The sequence below is a fragment of the Nyctereutes procyonoides genome, unplaced genomic scaffold (assembly GCF_905146905.1).
Source record: "Nyctereutes procyonoides isolate TBG_1078 unplaced genomic scaffold, NYPRO_anot_genome, whole genome shotgun sequence".
Classification (NCBI taxonomy): Eukaryota; Metazoa; Chordata; class Mammalia; order Carnivora; family Canidae; genus Nyctereutes; species Nyctereutes procyonoides.
Window position 1 is genome coordinate 14,306,670 of NW_026575042.1, and position 23,320 is coordinate 14,329,989.

A 23,320-nucleotide genomic window follows, 5' to 3' on the forward strand; every position below is an offset into this window, starting at 1 on the left:
AATGAGGATTTTACAGATCTTCTATAATTGTTCTGTGCATTATGGTAGCCACCAGCCACATGTGGCCGTTAACACTCAAGTGTAACTGAAATAAAATAATATTTAAAACTCACTTCCTTAGTTGCACCTGCCACATTTCAAGCCACATGTGGCTAGTGGTTAGCACGGTGGAGAGCACAGATATAAGATACTGTCACCATTGCAGAAAGTTCTAGTAAACAGTGCAGCTCTCTAAAACAGTTACACAATTTGTCCCAATGTTGTCATGGTGAGTATGAAGTTAAAAGCTCCCTAAATACAACATTTCTGGGCCTTCGTATCTTTCTCCACTCTAGTAAATTCCTTGCAATGGTTTATATATTTGTCCAATCACTCCAGCCTCCCTAGTCTCAAGCCCATTAAAAGGGCATTAGATAGAATAAAAATATTCCATTGAGGCTCTACCCAAATGAAACTCTAAATTCTTCAGATTTCTAAAAGTATGAAGCATATGTTGGACATACGTGGAATGTGAACATGTCAAGAAAACATCTATGAGTGAGGCCTGGCAAAAGAAAGCACCTCCTTGGAATTCATGAATTCATGCCCGTGTTCAGTCCATTCACATCTCATTCGAGAGGAGTCAGCAGACTACTTTCCATGCAGTGAGATCTACATAGAACCTAAAGAGTAGGTGGAGATATTAGAAGTTCTGGCATGCTTAAGAGCTTCCCCATATATCTTTTGAGGTGCACCAGTGGACAATGGTACCATGGAGGTGGGCCCAGCCAGGTCAACTGTTTGCTCCTTTGTAAAGTCATCCACCTGCAACCCACCCTACAGTGCTCCAATTCCTCTGGTTTTGATTTTTAATCACCTGTGCTATGAGACAGGCTTTTAGACGAGTATCTAACCCCACTCTACTGATGAGTTTCCAGAAGGATAGGGATTTTGATTCTCCCATAGTTCTATAATAAAGTCTTGCTCTGATTTGTGACACTGGATTTAGAGTCCGAAGATGGGAAGTTCTGAACCTAATAAATGGTACTGCTTTGCTACAGGACATTAAGTGAATACCCTGACTTCTCTGTTCAAATTTTCCATTTGTAGCAATCAGCGTTTCTCACCGTGGGTTCCACAACAGAATCCTCTGGGGATCTTTTAAAACAATATTGATGGGCGCCTGAGTGGCTCAGTGGTTGAGTGTCTGCCTTTGGCTCAGGTCATGATCCCAGGATCCTGGGATCGAGTCCCGCATCAGGTTCTCTACGGAAAGCCTGCTTCTCCCTCTGTCTATGTCTCTGCCTTTCTCTCTGTCTCTCTCATGAATAAATAAATAAAATATTTTTAAAAAATAAAATAAAACAATATTGATTCCAGGGCCCTATATCAGGGCAAATGAATCAGAATGTCAGGGGCTTGGCTCGGGCACTGGGGTTACTTTAAAAGCTCCCCAGAGGTGCAGCCAGAAGTGAAAAATAAATAAATAAATACATACATACATACATACATACATACATACAGTCCAGGAAAGGATTTATTCTGTATGGAGCAAAGAACCAAACAGGAACAGACTCAGGGGTTAGAGATAGGGGGCAGTACAGAAGAGAGGAGCGCAGGCCTACAAGCCATGTTTCTCAACTTGGCCTGGCTGCTGGGAAAGTCACAAAGGGCATTCTAACAAAATGTTTTTATCCATGTAGACAGGTAGGGTCAAGTCCAACCCAAGTGATTTTCTTATGTGACTCAAACTCTATTAATGTTTTGGGATAAGGCAAGGGTCATAAACATAATTGGTGCCAAGGCATTTGGTTGCTATTGTACAAATTCTCCCCGGAAGGTTATTTTTAGATTTTTTTTAGTAGGAGTTTTACAATTTCCTATCTTTTTAAAGGGTGGAAATCCTTTGCCAATAACCAAGGGCACAGTGAGTTTGAAGGAAGATCTGTTTGAAGACCTAAGGGGCAGGTTTCCTGAGAAAGCTGAATTTCATAAAGCAAAATAAATAATGACTTCAGAAAGTCCAACGTGAGAAAGTGTATCTCCCTTTAGATAAACTACTAATGAAATTAGTAAGATAAATAGTTCCTTAGATCAGAATTAACAGCTGTAGATAAGCTTTTCCTTCAGAAAATCATGTAGCTAAACAGATATAATGCAAAAAACTAACTTTTAAGTCAATATACTCCTACAATTTAATTTCTCTTCCTAGTCTCTGTGATTTTTTTTATTCTATTTAACAGATATATATTGAGTACCACCTATGTACCAGATCTGAAGAAGGACCATCTCTGAAATGTTCAAAATTTGAATATTTTTCTTAAATATAATTACATCTGCCTTAACAGGAAACAGTATGTACAAATTACCATTTTTAAAGGATTATATAAATGGTAGTCTTCTAGAAGATTTACTATGGCATCTCTTTTCCACAAGAAGTACACAAAAAGGTAACATTGAAGTCTAATTTGAAGACAATCTCTCGGGATCCCTGGGTGGCGCAGCAGTTTGGTGCCTGCCTTTGGCCCAGGGCGCGATCCTGGAGACCCGGGATCGAATCCCATATCGGGCTCCCGGTGCATGGAGCCTGCTTCTCCCTCTGCCTGTGTCTCTGCCTCTCTCTCTCTCTCTGTGACTATCATAAATAAATAAAAAAATTAAAAAAAAAATGAAGACAATCTCTCCACTTCTAATATAAATTCATGAACCCAGTCATAACTTAAAGAAGTCGATCTCTTCTAGGAAATTTTCACAGAGGAGGAAGGATCAGAATAATCCTCAGTCCCAAGTCCTCTGGAAAAATCATCCTGATGAATAATGGTGGAAAAGAAAAGAAAAAGTCCATACTATAGTGTGGGAGCTGATATAAAGGGGTTTCTTTCACCAAAGTTAAGTAAAACAACGTGATTCAACTTCTCTTTTTATGTTTTGGGGAAAATGACATTTTATAGAACAAACTGCAGGACAGTGGGAGTATCATTGAGCTTTTGTGGCTAGCAAATCGAATGCAGTTTCTGCTAATACAGGTGATTCTTTACCATAGCCTTTGAAAATGTCAGTCGAGTAAGTAGGCTTTGCTACTAGTCCTCAAGACAGAAGTTCTTTTACAGAAAAGTAATCTAAATAAATACTAGATGTCTGTGTTTCTTGTGTTCTGCCCGTCAAAACCATCTTGTTCTTCTCCCTATCTTTCTTTATGCAGACATTCATCTTTAAGAAGTTCTAGGGAAGGAAGTCAAAGACAATACTTGACTAGGGCCTCTAGGCCCTATATGATGAAGAAACACCCTTCCTATGGAAAGATGTCAATATTCTTGATTATGCCAGGCACTCTGAAGTTCTGGAGAAGAGCAAAACTACAAGACTTTGGCAACTGCCATGGTATGTATGTATGTATGTATTTATTTATTTTTAAGATTTTATTCATTCATTCATGAAAGATGCACAGAGAGAGGCAGACACATAAGCAGAGGAAGAAGCAGGCTCCCTGTGGGGAGCCCAATGCAGGACTCGATCCCAGGACCCCAGGATCATGATCTGAGCCAAAGGCAGGCGCTCAACCACTGAGCCACTCAGGCGCCCCACCACCGCCTGTTATAAATGGCAACCTGTGTTTACCAGCAGGAGAGACATAAGCCTCAAGAAGGCAGACTGCTTCGTGTTTAAAAGAAAAACTGCCTCAAGAGAAAAGGAAAAAAAAAAAAAAGAAAAAAATGACCCATTACATCGCTTGAACTCTAGTAAGACCGGAGGACAAAACCCTCAGAGAAGTCCTGTCCTGAATTCTCTCATCCTAAATATGGTTTCTGATTTTTGAAGCCAAGAACAGGGCTTCTGACATCAACCCTACAATCCCCTCTACGACAAGTTAACTCGGAAATATACAAACATGATGTCTGTTCCATAGTGTTCGTTTTGTATTTACATGGAGAATTAAGCGGCAAGAGAGCACGAGGACCAAAAAGGTAAAATGACAGAAACACAAATGTGTGATGCTTCATAATGCCTCAGACGGTTTCATCTTCCTGGGCTGCCTTTGCCATATTATCCATAAAACAGCATAATTATATCCACTCAGAGGGCTGTTTCCAAAATTAAATACAACATTCAGGTGAAACAGGTTTACATAAAGCACTCTATTACCATAAGGGATTATGAAAAACTATTACAATTCAGACAGGGTCAACATATTTTCTTCAAAGTAGATTTTTTTCCCACTAGTGTTCTTTCCCCCATAAGCCTCAAAAAAATAATAAAGTTATTCAAATCACTGCTCTTTTCTGTTTTCCTGACATTAGTTTTTTTTATCTGCCTGGACAAGTTTGCAAATGACTCTTTTTATGATGTTTGTTGTGCTTTTCATATTCATTTAACAGCTATTTTAACAACAAAGGACATTTTATATGTTCCCAAGAGATATGTGCCAGAGAGGGCTGTGGGCAGATATGTTCAACTAAAATCAGGCCCTTCCACTGCAGCCCTGGTCACTGCTGATAAAGAGCACACAAGTGGCTGCTTTCAACCAACACAACCATCAGCTACCAACTCCAACCCCAACCCTTTCATTTTCTCCTAACCTCAAGGCATTTCCATTCAGAGAGCACGAGCACCAAGCTGGGCTCCCTGGTCACTTTGTGTAACACGGGAAGATGTTTTAAGAAAGTGACACTGGATCACTCAGATTTTCCCAGGATTTTCAGGGGCTCCCTCTAAAGATTCTATCATCACTATTATTATTAATTGAAATATACTTGTCATACAATAGTCTATTGGTTTCAGGTGTACAACATAGCGATTTGACAATGATGTCCATTATAAAATGCTCACCATGACTTGCTTTAACATAAATTTTATTAAAGTCCTGATTGTAATAAAAACAGTACTTGGGGAGAAAAAAAAAAAACAGTACATGGTATCAGAGGTCAAGGTTAAGACCCCTTTCCCAGAACTTAAAGATGAACATCTGAAAAAAAATAAAGAGATAAGAACAAAACTGTTTTGACTAGCAGAACACGAGTAACGCAGACATCTAACATACAGTCAATTACTTTCAAAAAGGAGTTACACCTTGAGGAGGAACAAGGCCAGTAAGCTTGGAGCAGAGTTAACTGGAGTTCCAACAGTTATGCATGAAGCAAAAAGGAACTATTAAGAAACTAGATTCTTGCCTTGTCCCCAAAGGTACCATCAGTATTTCATTAACACACTGGTAACAGGAGACTCTCTTGAGTTTGACAAAATGCTTTGCACAGGTCAGCCTAAGTGATTATATAACGGACACAAACATCCTCACCTACATCACCATCAAAATCTTGAAAGAGAAATGTTTTCTCTTTTGAAAGCTAACCAAGAGTACATCAAATTAAAAGTATCTTATCTCAACCACTTCCCATTAGTGCCACAGAACATTAAGACAAAATTTTGAGTGCCTGGGTGGCTCAGTCAGTTAAGTATCTGCCTTTGGCTTGGGTGGTCATGATCCAGACGTCCTAGGATCCAGCCTCACGTCAGGCTCTCTGCTCAGTGGGGGAAGTCAGCTTCTCCCTATCCCTCTGTCACTCCCTCTGCTCCTGCTCTCTGGTCTCTATCATATAAACAAATAAAATCTTTAAACAAGAAAGACATAAAATGCTTATTTTGTCTCCTTCTTCCCCTAGATAGAGCAGGTAGGGTATTGCTAGTCCATGCCTAAGTAATGTTATGAAGTCAGGGGTAGCTCCTGGATTTCCCCAGAGGAGGGGCTCTATGGGTGACAAATCCAGCTGGAAGAGAGGCAGGAGCTGTATCTGGAAGCTGTGCTGTTAAAGCCAGGACTCATCTTTGCAATATGGGCTATCTTCCCTCAGTCAGTTGGAAGGCGTCTTCAGATGCTCTCCATTGCACCAAGACCCCTTCATTCAACTGTCCCTTCTCCCACTATCCCAATGATAAGAGAAAACCTACAATTCACAAAAAATGAAAGGCGGGAGTGGCAAAAAATTACTCTGGGTCAGATAATACGATTTACTTTATGACTTTTTCTGGCATCTATAGCCGTGACACGTTGGGGCCTCTACAAAAGATTCACATACAAGAGGATAAATGAAACAAAAGCAGTCTGTGAAGATGGAAAAGCAACAGGCTTCAACACCCACAGGCTGCAACTTCCCCAAATTCACGGAAACTAAAGACTGAAGGCAGATGGAACCCCCATGGCAAAGAGCAACTTACACACATTAGATGGTTTGAAATTTCCCACAAGCCCACGGTTCCCTCAAGGTGGCTAAAAATGACAAGCCCACTGATGACACACTTGGTGGTGAGAATGTAAACAGTCTAGAAAAAAGTATATACAAATTTATATATAAATAAATACATAAATATGTATAAATTTAATATATACACCTATAAATATATAAATATGTTATATATAAGTATATATAAGTGTGTGTGTATATATATACTATATATATACATACATATACACTGTGTGTGTGTGTGTGTGTGTGTGTATATATATATATATATATATATAAAATGTCATTCTGTCTTGGATTTGTAAACAGTTTTCCTGGCCTTTAAAAGTAATGAATTCTTTTTTTTTTTTTTTTAAGATTTTATTTACTTATTCATGAGAGACACACAGAGGCAGAGACATAGGCAGAGGGAGAAGCAGTCTCCCTGTGGGGGACCTTAGGACCCCAGGATCACAACCTAAGCCAAAGGCAGACGCTCAACCACTGAGCTACCCAGGCATCCCTAAAAGTAATGAATTCTAAACAACAGCAATCATTCAGTGAGAATGTATGGTGAGTGCTAGAGAAGAATAAGAGAGAAGATTCTCCCTCAAAGAATCTTCATTCTAATAAGGGACGCACACATACAGTCGCAGGTAGCCTGGTGACCAAAGCCACCTGAGTGTGGAACACTGAGTGTGTAACAGCCTGTTAGTGAGGCTGTGAAGAGAAAAAAGATGGGAAATCTGCCTGGGTTGACTACCTGAAGGCCCAGGAGAGGAAATGGATTTGGATCAGGCATTATTTCAGCATGGGGAAGGTATTGTAGGGCATGGGCAGAGAATGGGAAAACTGAAGGGAGCAGAACAGTCACAAGTTAGAAAATCTAAAAGCAAAAGTATGTGTGAGGACCCCAGGTCGAATGGAACCAGGGCCTGAGGCATGCGCAGGAGCAGAAAGGGAAATGGGGGATGGACTGGCCTCATTCTTGCATGCAATCATCAAACCAATCTTGTGACTCATTGATGGGTCTTAGGAACCAAGGATACTAATACAGCCCCTGAGCTCAAAGAGAAAGTAAGGGCCATGTAATCAATCTCCTAGGATCCACAGAGAAAATCCATGGAAGGCTATCAGGAGCCACCTATTCAAAATGACATCTGGGGAGATTTAACTGATGGCCATGTATAGGTATTCAAGAGAAAAGGGATAAAGGGTGTCCATGGGCAGAAACCAATGAGCTTCTTAGGACAGAAAACATGAGTTCAGACTTGCGTGGTCGTAGCATGATTTAAGAGTAAAACTGAAACCAAATGGTTATGCATTTCATGTAACGAAGTTCCTGTTGTAAATAAATGTCTGATTGAGCGATTCTGGGTATTAAAATTTACAGTTATTCTGATGAATAAGTTGATATTTGAGGCAAAAGGCAAGTTTTAATGGAAAGGGTTTTTTTCCTGTTTTTTTATTTGTTTTGGTTTTTGCTGAGTATAGTTACAGTATCATAAGGGGGGGGTGGAAAAGTCGGAAAATAAAACTGTTTAAAAAAATCTGAAAGAGCTGTGAGAACTGAATGTTGTAACTCCTAGAGACCCATGATTCTTAAAGACAAAAGTAATTGAGGTGCAAAAAAATGGCCTAATGGTGAATAAAATATAGATATCACTCACTGAAAAAGCCAATAGTGGCACTCTCAGAACAGTCTAAAGCAAATACTGATGGATTCAAGAAAAATTTAGTGAGTTCTCACTCAGCAACAACCAAGTAAGTTTCTTAAGGCAAAAGATTTTTTTTTTTTAATGTTGAAGAGTAGAACCATGTCCTGAAAAACCTGACATTAACTCATTAATTTATTGGGTACATACTTTGTATACAGCACAGTGCTATATACTTTAAGAAATGCCAAGGTATAATAGCTCTTAATTAAGGCCTACAAATGTGAAGGTGGTCTATGATTAAATGCCTAATGAGTAAACGTGATAAATGCTGTGAGTTCAGCAGAGAAATGGATCTCAGGATCTACAGTTGTTGGTCAAGGGAGAGAGCCCTGGAAGATGTTTTGGGTAAACAGGGTAAAACTGCCTCACTAATTGACTTGACTTGCTGTCAGAGCATTTGCTTCAGTTAGCCTCAGTGTGTTAGCTACATACAGTTCAAAAGGGGCCTTGTAGCTAGGAAGGAATCAAAACACCCTCATAAAACTAGAAGCTACTCTTCCTGCAATCCTTCTCTTCTTCAGTGACAGAAACAAGTCTGATCTGATCCACCAACATTGCTGCAGATCTTTTGATTCCTCTGTGGGAAATGTTTTAATGCTACTGGAGCAGTACTTCTCAAACTTCAATGCATATGTACATGAATCACCTGGGGATTTTGTTAAAATGCTGGTTTTGAGCATTTGGTCTGGAGAGGGGATCAACATTCTGCATTTCCAGTAAATTTCTCATTAATCTGATGCTGCTGGTCACTGGACTGCCCTTTGAGTAGTAAGGTAGTAGAACATCTTCAGGGGATGATCTGAAAAAGCATCGTTTTGGGGTCAGAATGCTTGAGTTCAAGATTTGAACTTCAATGCATATTAGAACCCAAGACAGCTAGATGTTAAATAAGGTTTCTGAAGGAGTGAGAAAGTAGAACTAGCAGGACTTGATGGAGGTGATGGGAAACAAAAAAACAACAAAGAGAAGACTGGCTGGTCTGGGACTCATTGGAAAAAAATAAATAGGTGATAAGAGAGGCAATACAAATCATATAATTATAATAGAAATTATAAGAATAAAAGAGTGCCCAGGAAGGGCTGAGATTGTTGGAAACCTATCGTACAACAATGTAATTTTAGGGATTTCAGAATAGTGAATGCAAAATGTGACCACTGGTTGTTGTTGTTTTCCCTTTAAAAACATTTCAGGTAAAATTTTATCATAGTTTTCCCCCAATACAACGGGTTTTAGAGAACAAAACATAAAAGTGATATGAAGTAACAAGACAGTCATTCAAAGCAATAGTTAGAAGATTCCTCCTCTGTGCTGTTGTATGCAGACCATACAGGAATGCAATTATGGGGCTCATAGCTACTCCCTGCCTAAAAAAGCAGTCTGCAACCTGCCAATCTGTAGCAAATTCTGTCTTTTCTGAGAATATTTTAAGAAAAGTGGTGGAGAAATCTTTGAAAGGCAAGAGAAGACTAATTATATTCAGACGAATTTCCTTCCTCTTCCCAAAAAACACAGAAGCTCCTTTAGGACTTTCTTTTCCTAGACATAGCAAAGTGTTTCATAATTCTTTTCCTCAGAAAATACCTTCACAGACACTTCAACCCATTCAGAGGAAGGGGAGAATGAGAACACCATAATTACAAAAGAGAAATGGTATTACCACCAAAACCAAGTAAGACTTTTCTTCAGCAAGGAAGAAGCACTAGCTCAAGTAAACATGCTATTTAGTCAGGGTGTATGCTCAGGCACCTGTACCAGAAAATTTTCAAAATAACTATGGTTTCTTTTTCTTTTTTCAATAGTGGTCATCTCCAACAAACTCCAAGTGGATGTTTGTGGTATCTGTTACGACCTATTATGACTTTTGAGTTTTCTACTTCAATTAGTTAAGGATTAGGTTTTTGAGTCAACTTCAATGGTTTCCTCCACTAAACTGCAAAATGAAAAATTTCAGAAAAAAACTGAAAATTTCATCTAGTCCAATTCTTCCCACTGTACTTAGAAGAAAATGACACCTAGTGGGGCCAAGGGACTTGGACAGATCACCTGGACACCTTGGTTGCCAGTATAACATGCTTTAGTCCTCATCAGCTGTCTCCTAGGCAGTCTTGATCGCAAACTAAGGGTCAGATCTAGGTTTCATTCAAAATCAAGGTTCTGTGATAATTACATATTTACAGCTTCTTCTATACTTGACATGGAGCCTCTAAACTAGGAAAATAATGAAGGGTTTAGCTAAACCTGGGAAAAAATGTTTGGGTTTGGTGATGTAATGATGCAGACTTCAGTCTCTGTATGGGGGTGGGGAGTGGAGGAAGAGGAATTTTTAATTATTTTCTCGGCCAACAAGCAAATCCTACCACTAATCATAGAGTTGGGTCTTGTGAAAGCTGAAGCTTTTAAATTTCAGGGGCATTCGTTAAGAAAAGAATATAAAAATTAAGAATAGAAATTTAGGTATGAAAGTGAATGTTTAGAATTCAAAATGTCATCTTACAAAGTGCAAATTTTCAAATGCTACAAATACCACAAATATAAAATTTATTTTTATTAACTCTCTGACAGACCTCTGAAATATGTTTACCATCTTTTTTGATTACATACCCTTTGATTCCCTCTTCCAATGATATTTTGCAATATTCTCTATAAAGAGAATAGAAAAATAATTCAGTCTTCCCACTAGAACTGTTGATTAGAATTTATAATTTATGTTTGAATAGCTTGGAAAAAGTTTCACAGCTTCATCATTCATTTTAAGTGATATCCTGTAAATGTTCTGAATTGCCTCTAAATTTGGGGAAACCTCTATCATGTTTCTTTTAAGCATGAGCTCTAGTACTCAGGCACAGCAAGATTTCTTAAATATTCTTGAATGACACATACTAACCGTACTGCCAGTCTCTGTTCCAGAGCCAGGAGATGGGCTTATATCAGAGATAAGCCTTGAAGGTTACATTCCTTTCACCTCATGGTGAATCCACCTTGGCATACCATATGTATCCCCCACATATTTATGCACCCTTGATTGAATTCCCCAATCCTTCCAAATAAAGGGCTGGTTTTGCTCAGAATACCTAAAAACTCCTTGATGGCATAAATATCCCATGATTCATCAACTGATGTATATTTTTTCATTTTCCCATTGAGGTCACAAGACAGTCATGATGTTTGATTACCTGGTGTATGAATCAAATGCGATTTTATTTAGCTAAAGAAATTAAATGGGATAATAAATGAAAAACACTAAAGCATTAGAAATATGTTGGATAGTACCATTTTTTTTCTTAACCCCTATGTTTCCCCACCACCCATGCTACAATAGAGAACAGTTTATGTCAACTGAGGTGACCTAGTCTCAATATAGTATATAACAACTAGAGGGCAGGTCCCTAAACCAGACCATCTTGATTCAAACCCCAGCATAATTATTTGCTAACTGGGTGGCCTTTGCTAAATTTCCTAAACTCCAGAGGACTTATAAGAACATTATAAAATCTACCTCATGGAGTTGTTTTGAAGGTTAAATAATAGAAATGTAGTGCTCAGCATGATCCAGGCAGTAGCAAGATCTCCATAAGTGGGTTACATACATTATTGGGAAACCAGTCCATGAAGGCTCATGAATAAAGCTTCAAAATAAATAAATAAATAAATAAATAAATAAATAAATAAATAAATAAATAAATAAATAAAATAAAGCTTCTTCAAGAGAGAGACACCACTCACGGGAGCATGAGGTCAATTCGATTTCGCTATGTAGAAAAGTTTCACAGAGGTTTAGGATGACCAGTAGTCATCCACAAAGCAGCAGTGAGTTGTCCCCAAAGTTTATGAATCCTCTCTAATGATTTACAGCTTTTACAGATAAGACATGCTATGACATATGCTCAGAGTTTGCACCTGACCCCATATTTTTCCTTCAAAACATTCATGTTTGCTCTGCCCATTCTCTGACTCTCTAAAATGCACAGTTTTGACAATCCTATACCTTATATAGTATTAGAAGGGCTTTTGACTTCTTAACACTGTTCTTGTTTTCCTGACAGACACTGTGAAGGGCATGGACCACTCAAACAAATATTTACAATAGTAGAAGAAAACATCCAGATAAGCTTCACCTTGCCCTAGTGTTCCTAGTACATGGAGGAAATGCAACTACAGTACTAGGAAATCTTTAAAAAAAATGCATAAGTGAAATAGAACAATAGTCAAATTAATAGAACTAAGGTTAAGGTTTGTATTTTCCTTCAAGAAGATATAAACTATGAAAAACTGAATTTTGCAAATGAAAATACATTATGATTAAGAATGGAGTCTTGGCTTTTTCGTTAGTGACCAATCTCTCTGGAGAAAACATAATACAATCAACAAAAACTAACTTTGTGACCCAAACCACTGTAAAGGAATGTTATTGATGTCAGATGCATCCCTGGCCTTGGAAGACCCAGGGTGAGGACAAACAGAGGTCCACATACCATAGACCAAAATATCAGAAGTTATAAATCAAGCTGAGAAATGGTTCAATAAAATAGGTTTTGTCCTACCATGACTAACAAATATATCTTACTAATACTTTGGAAGACCAGTATAATTGTAAAAGTCTTGAACTATTCAAGTCCCTCTCTGGAATGGGGTGTTTTGGGTAAATACTGTCCTAGGTCTGGCCACTAATATACCTTCCTCTTTCCACTGCCTGCTCCATACTGGATCAAGAGGTACCTTGTAAGATATGCATGGGCACCCAAGTTGTAACATATCCCTGCACACACCCCACACATACACAGCTATCCCTTGGCCACCCCTTAGGTGCAAAGACTAATGGCTATAAAGGCCCTCACCAAGAGGTACCCAAAGGTCCATATAGTCTGAAAAGCAAACCCAGGGCCATTTGAAAGGTGAATTATGGTTCCCAGTACTTGAAATGTGATCTAAAAAAGGGAGTTTGGATTTAGAGGTTCAGAGTCTTCTCACCTCATGGACAGGGGTTTGACTTGAGAAGACTAAAGACAGTACCCTCTAAGAGTCAGGGCAGAGGCCCCTTTTGCCCATATACTATGCCTATATTTTAACTGCGCTGAAAAAAAAAAAACTGGTGGGGAAGTCTCATCATAAAAGAAGAAAATGAAAGAAGTAAAGAAGGAAGCAAAGAGGGATCCCTGGGTGGCGCAGCGGTTTGGCGCCTGCCTTTGGCCCAGGGCGCGATCCTGGAGACCCGGGATCGAATCCCACGTCGGGCTCCCGGTGCATGGAGCCTGCTTCTCCCTCTGCCTGTGTCTCTGCCTCTTTCTCTCTCTCTCTCTGTGACTACCATAAATAAATAAAAATTTTAAAAAAAATCAAGAAAAAAGAAGGAAGCAAAGAAGGAAGGATGGAAGGAAGGAAGGAAGGAAGGAAGGAAGGAAGGAAGGAAGGAAACTGCACGTCTTAATAGCAGATAGCCTTTCCCACCTACATCCTCAAGAGTCACAGGCACTGACTCTGCAGCTAAACCCATTCTAATGATCTAAGCTTCAGTCCTATAAACAAAACAAAGATGCTAGGGAACCCTTAAAAGCCTAAGGGGGAGATCCTGAATTGAGTATATCTAAGGAGGCAGGTGCTTTATGCTGAGTACCAAGACCTAAAAAGCTGATCATAGCAAGTAAAAGGCCAGATCCTATCATGAGGAGAAGACTGTTAACCAACTACAAGTTTTCAAATTAGTGGAACCTCAAAAGTCAAATCATCCACCATTATGTTGGATAAATTCTGTTCTTTCTGCCCTCACCAACAGTTGCTGAGGCTTCGTGCCTAGAACTGGTGCACAATACACACAGCTTTGAAAATGGTGCTTGTCCAATTGCTGTAAATGGTCGAACCATGGTTCACATGAACTCAGTCCCGCCACCAGGACTCTGTGATCAGACTAGGAAGAGTAGAGTTTCCTTGTAAAGAGACAGCCTTATGTTGATTTTCTATGGTGCAAAGATAGGAAGGAGGCCGACCATGCAAGCAAAGCAAATTGTGAAATCAGGAGCACTGAATTGATGGTATCAGATGGTAAGTTTTCCCTTTCTCAAACACGTGGACTCTTTACCCCCTCCCTAACTTCCATCTCAGCATATGTACCCATGGATACACTAAGTAAAAGAGCCGAGCAGAATGCAAGCAGGGCAAGCTGAGAACGATGCACACACACACACATACACAGGCAAACCTCAACTGACCTGGAGCAGACTCCATCTTCCCCATTTATAAAAAAAGATAATAAAACTTATCTTGCAGACTTCTTCTGCAGATGAAATTAGGTAAGTAATGTCAGGCAGCTGGCTCAGAGCAGATTTCCAAATGTTAGTTTCTCTTCTCCTGACTTCTCCCTGAGATGAGCCAATGTGCCTGCTCAGCGTTCTAAACCCTTCTGACATGCCAGGCAAGGAAGGGGAATCATCACATCGCCTCAGTCAGAAGCAACAAGTACCTGGGGAGCAGAATATTACATGGAAAAGACGCAGCACAAAATAAGAGGTGAGTATTCTCACTACTAATGCGTATCTGCTAAGTCACTTCCACTGAAAATCATGCGTTAAATCTGCCAAAGCTATACCTGCAGAGCTGGAGGGCAGAAACTAAGAAGGTGACAGAGCTATGCTTTTATGTGGAAGTTGGCTAAATAATGCCATGCTCTAGCGAGGAAGTATGTTTCCTCTGCACCCTATTTTAAACTGTTTTGGTGGTTTGCATCAGACCTAAATAATATCCACGCAGCTCTGCGGCATACTGGAGCTGCTACAGGCCCACGCTTCCCTTAGATCAACTCTGCTTCACCGCTTAAAAACCAAAACATAAAACCCTGATGAAAAAAGAAACTTAAAAGCTAAATTTAGATTTCAGCACTTCTTTTTTAATGAAAGTCTCCTTTCGACAAACTTCTAGAAAAAAAAGAGAGAGAGAGAGAGAGAGAGAGAGAGAATTCAGTATTTACTGGAAAATTTCTTTGGTGAAACCCTAAAGTTTAGGAGTGGCTTAGAATGCCTTACAGCAATTCCAAATGTACAGCTGAAGGGACTGGATAAGGACTTTGCATCATGTTTGTCAGAAGCTGAAGCATTTTTTTTCCATATCTCATCAGAATTTAAAACAAAAAACAAAAAACAATTACATACAATAAAAATAGCCAAACTGTCACTGAGATCAGAGCCAAAACTATTTTAACTAAGATTTTTTTTTTAAGACTTTATTTATTTATTCAGAGAGAGAGGCAGAGAAAGCAGCAGGCTCCATGCAGGGAGCCCTACGTGGGGACTCGATCCCAGGACTTCAGGATTATGCTGTGGGCCGAAGGTAGGCGCTAAACCGCTGAGCCATCCAGGGATCCCCTAAAAGTAAGATTTTACCATTCAGAGTAAATTCCCAGTACACAGAGCCTGCCTGGTTATTAAAATACTTGACCTGGATTGTACTAGCAGCTCCGCTCAACATTTCCTGGGTGCTACATGATTTGTCAGGTACTTTCAGAGATCCTGAATATGGATAAATTAATAAGATACACCCCTTGCCTCTGAGAGGTATGGTTGGCAAAGGAGTCACATAAAGATCTAATTTTGGCTATTGTTATGAGCTAAGACAGAGGCCTGGCCCCAGGAAGGGACGTTTAGCTCAACCTGGGGCAAACAGATTTCCATAAGCAAATGACACTTGAATTAAGTCTGAAAGGCTAGGGGAAACTATTCAGGTAGCAGGAGTTCCAGGCAGCAGCTTGAGCAAAGGCACTAAAAAGCCTAAACTGCCTAGGGTTTGTGTATGCAAGATGACTCAAGGATATACTGGGAAAGCAGGAGCCATGGTGGGATGTGAAGTGTCAGAATCAAATGGCAACCAGGTCAGGGAGGATCCTGTGAGGCCTGATTAAGGAGTTAATAATAATAATGAAAGCTGGTATTTATTGAGCACTTACTATGCTGCAGGCACTAAGCTAAGCACTTCAAAGCATTATTTTATTTAAACCTCACTATAACTCCATAATCCCCATTTTACAAATGGGTTGGGGGGTTACGGAGGGAAAGGGACTACACGGCCATCAAGCTACACAGCCAGTAAATGGAAAGTGGGTCTGGAACCCAGGAGGCCTCTATTCAAGAGCCTGTATCTCTAAGTCACTCCTCAAGAGAAAGACTGGGTGGGCACATTGGACCCACCACAGTGGCTACCGAATGGAGGACTGGGGTGACCCAAGTGGGGGCCTGCAACATGGTGGACATAGAAAGGAACAGATCAATGAAAAGACATTCAAAGGGACTGAGAGAAAAAAACAAAAACACCTAGCACATCTAGTTTACACCCCTCCAAGTGCATTCAGCACCAAATGGCTTTTGAAAAAAAGGGCCTGGAAAATAAACCACCAGTATTCATTAATGTCTCCAAATACATAGGGTTAAACTACGCATCCTCATCTTTGCCTTTAAAACCCTCCCATATGTTAAACTGTCTTATTCATTTGGGATAGTGTCTCTAGGTCTGAGCCTCCTGCCCGGTATAAGGAGATGCTCTATAAATACTGCTGAAAAGAAAAAATGAGTAATGGTCGTTTATTACAATGGCACCAATGAGACATAATTCTTAATTGGAAAAATGGGGTTAAAAAATAAAGAAAAATTTTAAAAGTTGTGTTGATAACAAAGGGTTGGTAAACTAAAATGGAAACCATGTAGCAGTTATGCTAGCTCCCCAGACAAGAATGAGGATTCATCACGGTGGGGTGCTACCTTGAAAAAAAGGGGCAGTAAATCCAAAGTATGATGAGTATTTTGTATAGATCAAAACTGGTGAAAATTAAAGGAAGTGGCAGAAAAATGTTTTTTTCTAAAATGCAATAGACCAAAGATCAAATTCTGGACCTAGATCTCTAGTCTCTGACCCTAACGAAGAGAAGCACATCATTAACATAATTTTAGGAAAGAAGTTTATCTGTAAGACACTCTACCAATACTGAGTCCTCAACAGAAATTTCTTGTTAGGTATTTGAAAAGTAACAGTCATATTTTTCAGATCTGAAGAGTTTTCTGACATTTAAGGTTTTCCCCTAAAGAGTAATTACTTAATTTGGGGCATTTAGGAAGGGTGGATCTACAAAATTAAAAAATATATATATATATATATTTTTTTTAAGAATTAAGCATATTTCTCAGTGAAGTTTGTTCTTATCAAATCCACTAAACAGAAGATGGACTTTTTTAGGTGGCCTAATAGGACTCCGTTAGCCATCTAATTATCTCATATCTTATCATCACACAGTAAGATACTTTGAAAAATGTCTTGACGGTTTACCAATTATTTTAGAAAAATCCTGAAACCGCCTACTTACACAGAAAATTAGAATGCAACTGGAAGTAAGTTTCTCGTTTTCATTATAGCTACCTTCTACCTTCAACTATCTTTGAATACTTAATTTCCAATGAGTAAAATTCCAAAATGCTTCCTTAGTTCAAATTTGGCACCTTTAATTCCATCAAAATATGAAATCTGTGGGTTTTTAAAAACTGATCAAAGTCCAAATAAAAAGCCCCTGGGCTTTTAGGTTAATTGTTTAAAAAGTATACAGATGAAATGAAACTGACTCATGAACTACTGCGCCTGGAATTTGAAAATTCATAAATCTAATCCTTGTAAACAAAATCTAGCAAAATCAGGATCTGTTGATTTCCTCCTTTCGTAACCTGAAACAAAAGTTTTAATGATCTGTAACATACTCAGAAAATTAAGGGTGCCACTTAAAATCTTTATTAGCAACATATAAGTCAGTTTTTAAGTGCCTGGAGTATGATCAGAGACACTTGGACAGTCTGGTACTGCAATGTAGAACATCGGAGACTGAGACAGTAGGACTTTATGAAATTCAAATTTGTGTTAGGATTTTTTGTTCACAACAGTCCTTTTTTTCTCACTCCATTCAGAACTCCCATCTCCGTGCCACCTTCCATAAGAAACATCATTTTTAAAAAGATCTCAATCCACTTCCATACTCTGAAAGGTTACCATTTAGAACTTGGTGCTAATTTCTTCTAGACAACCCAAAAGGCAAGGCTGCCTGTGGCCCTCGTGGATGAAGGAGTGCCTGGGGGTGATGTGGGCTGTCAGAGCCTCTATACTTCATCCCGAATTCACACAGGGCATTTCCAAGTCACCAAAGGGGGAAGAGAGCGGCAAGGAGAGCCACAGATGAAGGGGATGTCAACTTATCCAGATGGAACCATTTTACAGATGAGGAAGCTGAGGGCCTGAGGCCTTGCAGGTACTCACGTACGTGGATCACTGCATCAAAAATAAGTAACCTCTAAGGTCGGGGAAGGGGGTGGGGAGTTCGGTCCTTTCCCTGACACACAAGAACTCAATTCCTGCATTTTTCACGTTGGAAACCCTCCAGATCGGGGAGGACAGTTAGGATTCAGGCTTCCCATTTCCCTCAAAGGTCACTTGCGGGGAGGGGGAGCCATCACCTCCGGGAGGGGACGGCAGGGCGGTCTCGCCGCAGGCGGCCTGTGCAGCCCCCAGCCCCGAGCACCCAGCACCCAGCACCCAGCAGGCACCGAGTGCACAATTCCCCGCCGCCACCTGACAGCCCCGCTCCCGCGCCCAGCGCCCAGCGCCCAGCGCCCAGCGCCCAGCCGACGGAGCAGCCGGGGAACTTTCCTTCGGAAACCGCTTCGTTCCCTGAAACTTTCAGACAGCGACTCCGGGCCCAGAGGCCGGCCTGGGGGACCCGGGGCTGCAGGGGCCCGGCGGCGGGGGCGGGGGCGGGGGTGGGGGCGGGGGCGGGGCGGGGGGCGGCCGGGCGGCTCCGCGGAGACCCCAGGTGCGCCCGCTGCCCCGCGGCCTCGGCGGGCTGGGTCCGGGCCGCGGCTCCCCTGCCTCCCTCGGATCCCCGAGCAACTTCTCAAACTTCCCTTTCCGGGGGTGGGGGCCCGCCTCGGACGCGGCCGGCACGACGCCGTTCCCGGCCGCACAAAGGGGGCCCCGCGCGCCCCGCGCCCCCGCGCCCCGCGCGGACTTTCCTGCTCCGGGCAAAGAGAAGGTCCCGGCCCGCGCGGGTCGGCCGCGGGCACCCTCCGTTTCCGCCCGAGCGCGGGGCGCCGGCGCCGCCTGTCAAGCGCAGCGGGGACCCCCCGGCGCCCCGCCGAGCCCGCCCGGGGGCACTCACCCGACTTCAGGACCTGCGGCGGGATCGTGCTGGCGATGCGCGTCCACAGGACGATGTGCAGCGGCCACAGGCCCCGGAGCAGCCCCCGACCCATGGCAGCCCCCGCCGCTCGTCATAGACCGAGCCCCGAGCGCAGCGCACGGCGCCTCCCGGAGCCCCGGCTGCGCCTCCGCGCCGCGCCCCGGCGGGACCCCGCGCGGCCGGGCGGGCAGATGCGCGGCCCAGAGGTGGCGCCGCTCGGCAGCCGCGCGGGGGCGGGGGCCCTGAGGCGGGCGCGGCGAGGCGCGGAGGCCCCCGGCGGCCGAGGGGAGCTGCGCAGGAGGCGGGCGCCCGGCCCGGCGAGCGCGCGCGGCGGTGTCCGCGCTCGGTGCGCGCGGCTGACTCACTCCGCTTCCCCGGGCGCCGCGGGGGAAACAGGAAACTCCTCGCCCACTGCTGGGAGGACCTCTCGCCGCCCGACAGCCCGCTCGCGCGGCTCGGCCCCCAGCCCTCCTCTCTCCCGCCTGCCAATCACGTCCCCGAGACCGGCCCCTCCGAGGGGCTCGGCCAGCTCGCGGCCGCCCCCCCCCACCCCCACCCCCGCGCTCGGGAGTTCCCGGCTCCGAGGGCTCGCCCCGGACAGCCGCGGGGCGCAGGGGGGCTCGCTTTTCCGGGCACCCCACGGAGCATGCTCCGCCGTGTCCCCGGGTGCCCCGGGGTCGCGGTTGCAGACCCCCGAGTGCCCGACTCGCGGGTGCGTTCTGAAACCGGAGTCGTGAGCACGTTTTGTGTGTGTTTGTTTGGGGTCCAGCAGCCGAGGCGCCGCCTCACCGGACTTCGGTTTCGGTTACGCGTGTACACACACCGGCACTTCGCAGAGCGTTCTCCTTAGCTGCAGGTCGAAGTCCGGAAGTTTTGTTTTGTTTTGTTTTGTTTTGTTTTGTTTTGTTTTATTTTGTTTTCAACCCCGCGCCTGACTGTGCGTCTCCACCACCTGAGTATCTCGTTTAAAATGCGGGTTTTGATCCGGGATGTCCGCCCGAGGTGCGCAGCGTTCCTGACGGCCTCTGGAGAGCTGCCCCCTCTTTTGAGTTGCCTCCCCCTGGGGGTGCTTCAGGGAGTCAAGTGTGAATAAGCAGTCCCCACGGAGTGATGCTGTGTGTGTGGGGGGGGGGGAGGGCACTTAGGTTTAGAATGTCCCGAGTATGGTAGAAAATGTACGTAGAAAAGTGGCCTGGGAGTCAGCTCAGTGCCAGGGCTTGCATTCCAACACTGCCCCTGAAGACAGACCGTCCTCAGTCACCTCTGCCCAAGGAGAAACAGGGATCAACTTTCCACTCTCCCTTCTTGCGAGGGTGACCAGCTTTGCCCTAGAAAGATCCTGCGGGACACCTTTCAAGTTTAATTATTATAGGCCCACTCTCTTCTTTCCCGTGGGGCTTGGTTGGGCAAGGAATTGTAGGCTCGTTTTTACTTCCAACTCTCAAAGACTCAGGTTCTGTACAGTTTGCCCACCAGGAGACCTTCCAGCAGGTTACACAACCAACTTCCTTTATCTAAGACAAAGAGTATTTGCAGAGGCAGGTGGCCAGGCTCGCTGGGAAGAAAAGCAAATAGCACTCCCCAGAAACCCAACTCCAGAAAACGTCCCTGTCGATCTATGTGTTCATTCCCTTGATCCTGAAACCTTGCGTCCTATCACCATTCACCACCACCCCCCCCAACACTGAGGCTGCCTCTTAATGTCTTTTAGGAAAACGCTACTTCCCAGCTCTGGTGCTCAAGATGCTGGAAGTGCAGTGGAATCGGAAGCACTGGGCATCTTCTTGTTGACCAAACAGCCTTGCAAAGCTGGAGCCACGTTAACCATGGAGGAAAGTTGTGTTCAGAATCTGCCTCCTTGCCATTTCCTCCACTGCCACCCGACCTGTGCCACTGCCATCCCTCGGACAGGAGTCTCCCAACCACCCATCCCCAGTCCAGGCCATCCTGGGCCCTGTCCCCCAATTTCTCAACTCAGAACTAAAGTCCATTTTTCAAAATGCAAACCTAATTATACCAGCCCTCTGATTAGATTCATTCAATGGTTTCCCACTGCTCTTGAGATGGAGGTTAGAAACCGGATCCCTCAATGGCTGTCCCTCTCTGGTAACCTTTCTTTAGGCTTCTCTTCCTCTCCTGCTGATAGCCTTCTCCAAATTCATACAGCATACCCACTATTCCTCCTGCACAGAGCCTTCCTTCCCCACAAAAGGACCCCCTCCTTTTCTCTGTCCCTCCTTTCTTCTTCACGCAGACAACTCCTGGTCTTGCTTTGGTATATCCTGACTTCCTTGATGGACAAGCTTTCCCTGACCTCCCTGAATAGATCTTTTATTATAGGTCCTCTTGGCACCTTTCGCTTCTCACTTTTAGCCCTTACTACAGCTGTGGTTTTATGATTATTTTGTGTCATTCATTCACTTCTATTCCTCTCTTCCACTCAAGTCCAAATTTTTTTTGAGGACAGGGATTAAATATTTTCCCTCCACTCACTATTACAGCCTTAGTACCTAGCACATAACAGGTGTTCAGTAAATATCTGTTGGATGAAGGAAAGAATGAGGTAATAAAGATTCAGAAGAATGTTGGACTTAATCATCCTCGCTATTTCACGACTCTGGAGAAGGCATTCTATTACCTACTAAATTGAGATGTAAACAAGTTAGATTTTAGCTGAGGGTGATGTCACTATTACTTCCTTTTCTTTAAAAAGGAGAAGTGTGTGAGCTTTTTTCTTTTTTTCTAAATTTGCCCAAGTTCCTCTGGGCAGCACACATATACTTCCTTACTCCCCCAAATACACTGAGAGCCAAATAAAAAAGCCCAAGGGATTCCAAAGGCGTTCTTTCCTACACTTATTGCAAAGACAGATGTTTGACACTGCTAGAGGCCAGGTGTGAGATATTCAATCCCATGGTGAAGTATTTAACTGGTGGTCTTTGTCATCAATGTATCACAAATGTTGATTTTAATTTTGTTTGCCTTTAACATTTCTGATTTAATCCCCGTCTCCTGTGAAATTGAGAGTCTGAATTCAGCATTCAGTGCCAACTCCTCCTTTAGAAGCTGTCACGGTAAAATCAGAGGAAACACACCTATTGCAATTGGACAACCTTAAAAATTTGTCAATATGAACTTCCTTTTGGGATTCTCCCTGAAAGAGAAGCCTGGTACTCTGGATTGAAACACTGTTTTCACACAGAGAGTTCTATATTTGACTCAATATAATTTGCAGCTAATATACATATGCAAAAATTGGGCCATTTGCAGACAGAAACAAAAATTAAAAGCTCAACTCGGGACTTAAAAAAACAAAGAGAGTAATTTTTAGGCCCTTACCAAGTTGAAAAACAATAAAAACCAAGTTGAACCAAAGTTAAACAGCTTGAGCGTCTCCATATTTCCAGTTTTACGAAATCTGAACACATACACAGACACACAAAACAATTGGACTGAATCAAAATGTAGTTAATTTAAGCCCTGTATTTTCCAGTTGTGATGAGGCAAGAACTTTCTACTCTCCTGAACTTCTTGACATGCAGCTGTTGAGGTTACTGGCAACCAAAGCAGTTGATGGGGAGACTCCTCTCCATATAAATCAAGCATTTTCCATTCTCAGCTCTTGACCAATTTCCTTTCTATTGTGAAGCAGACCAGTGAGCACTGAGACAATAGTAATAAGTGTGAGGATCACTCCCCCTTTCAGAGTCATACACAGGTTAGTTCCTCAGGGAAGTGGTTTGTGACTCCTCCAGCTTAAACTAATCCCTCCTCTCCCAAAGAAAACCTGAGGAGCATTTAGTTTATTTCACCTATTTTTAAAATGTTTAGCCCATTCTGACATGGAGTGCATTATAATTATCCATTGTTTTCTAGAATCCCATCCCACCAATTGTGAAGTCCTTGGAAGCATAGATTATTCCCTTTTCAACTCGGAACCACACTAGGTGCCCTATAGTACTTAATGTATGTTTCCTGTCTTCAATAAAGGGGAAAAAGTGAGAGTATCTGTTTTTCTAATCCAAACCTTTGTTTGCAGTTCTTCACAGTTATTAATAAAATCTGAAAATATACCACACGTTTAGAGAAAGCATGAATAGTTGCTTTTTGAAAAAAAAAAAACATAGCTTTGTTTCAAATTACAAAAATAATATATGGTAACTGCAGATAGAAAAAAATCTGAAATAAAGATAAGCCAAAGGCAGAAAATAAAGATC

General features: G+C 42.6%; 1 protein-coding gene across 1 annotated transcript in view; it reads right to left on the minus strand.

Annotated features, from left to right (window-relative positions):
- Positions 1–19,293, minus strand: part of TGFBR2 (transforming growth factor beta receptor 2) — a 90,232-nt gene extending 70,939 nt beyond the window's left edge. Inside the window, exon 1 of the mRNA XM_055321518.1 lies at positions 19,083–19,293. Within this exon, the coding sequence (XP_055177493.1) occupies positions 19,083–19,176 (94 nt within the window). The 5' untranslated portion in view covers positions 19,177–19,293. The remainder of the gene's footprint in view (positions 1–19,082) is intronic.
- Positions 19,294–23,320: the final 4,027 nt, after the last annotated feature.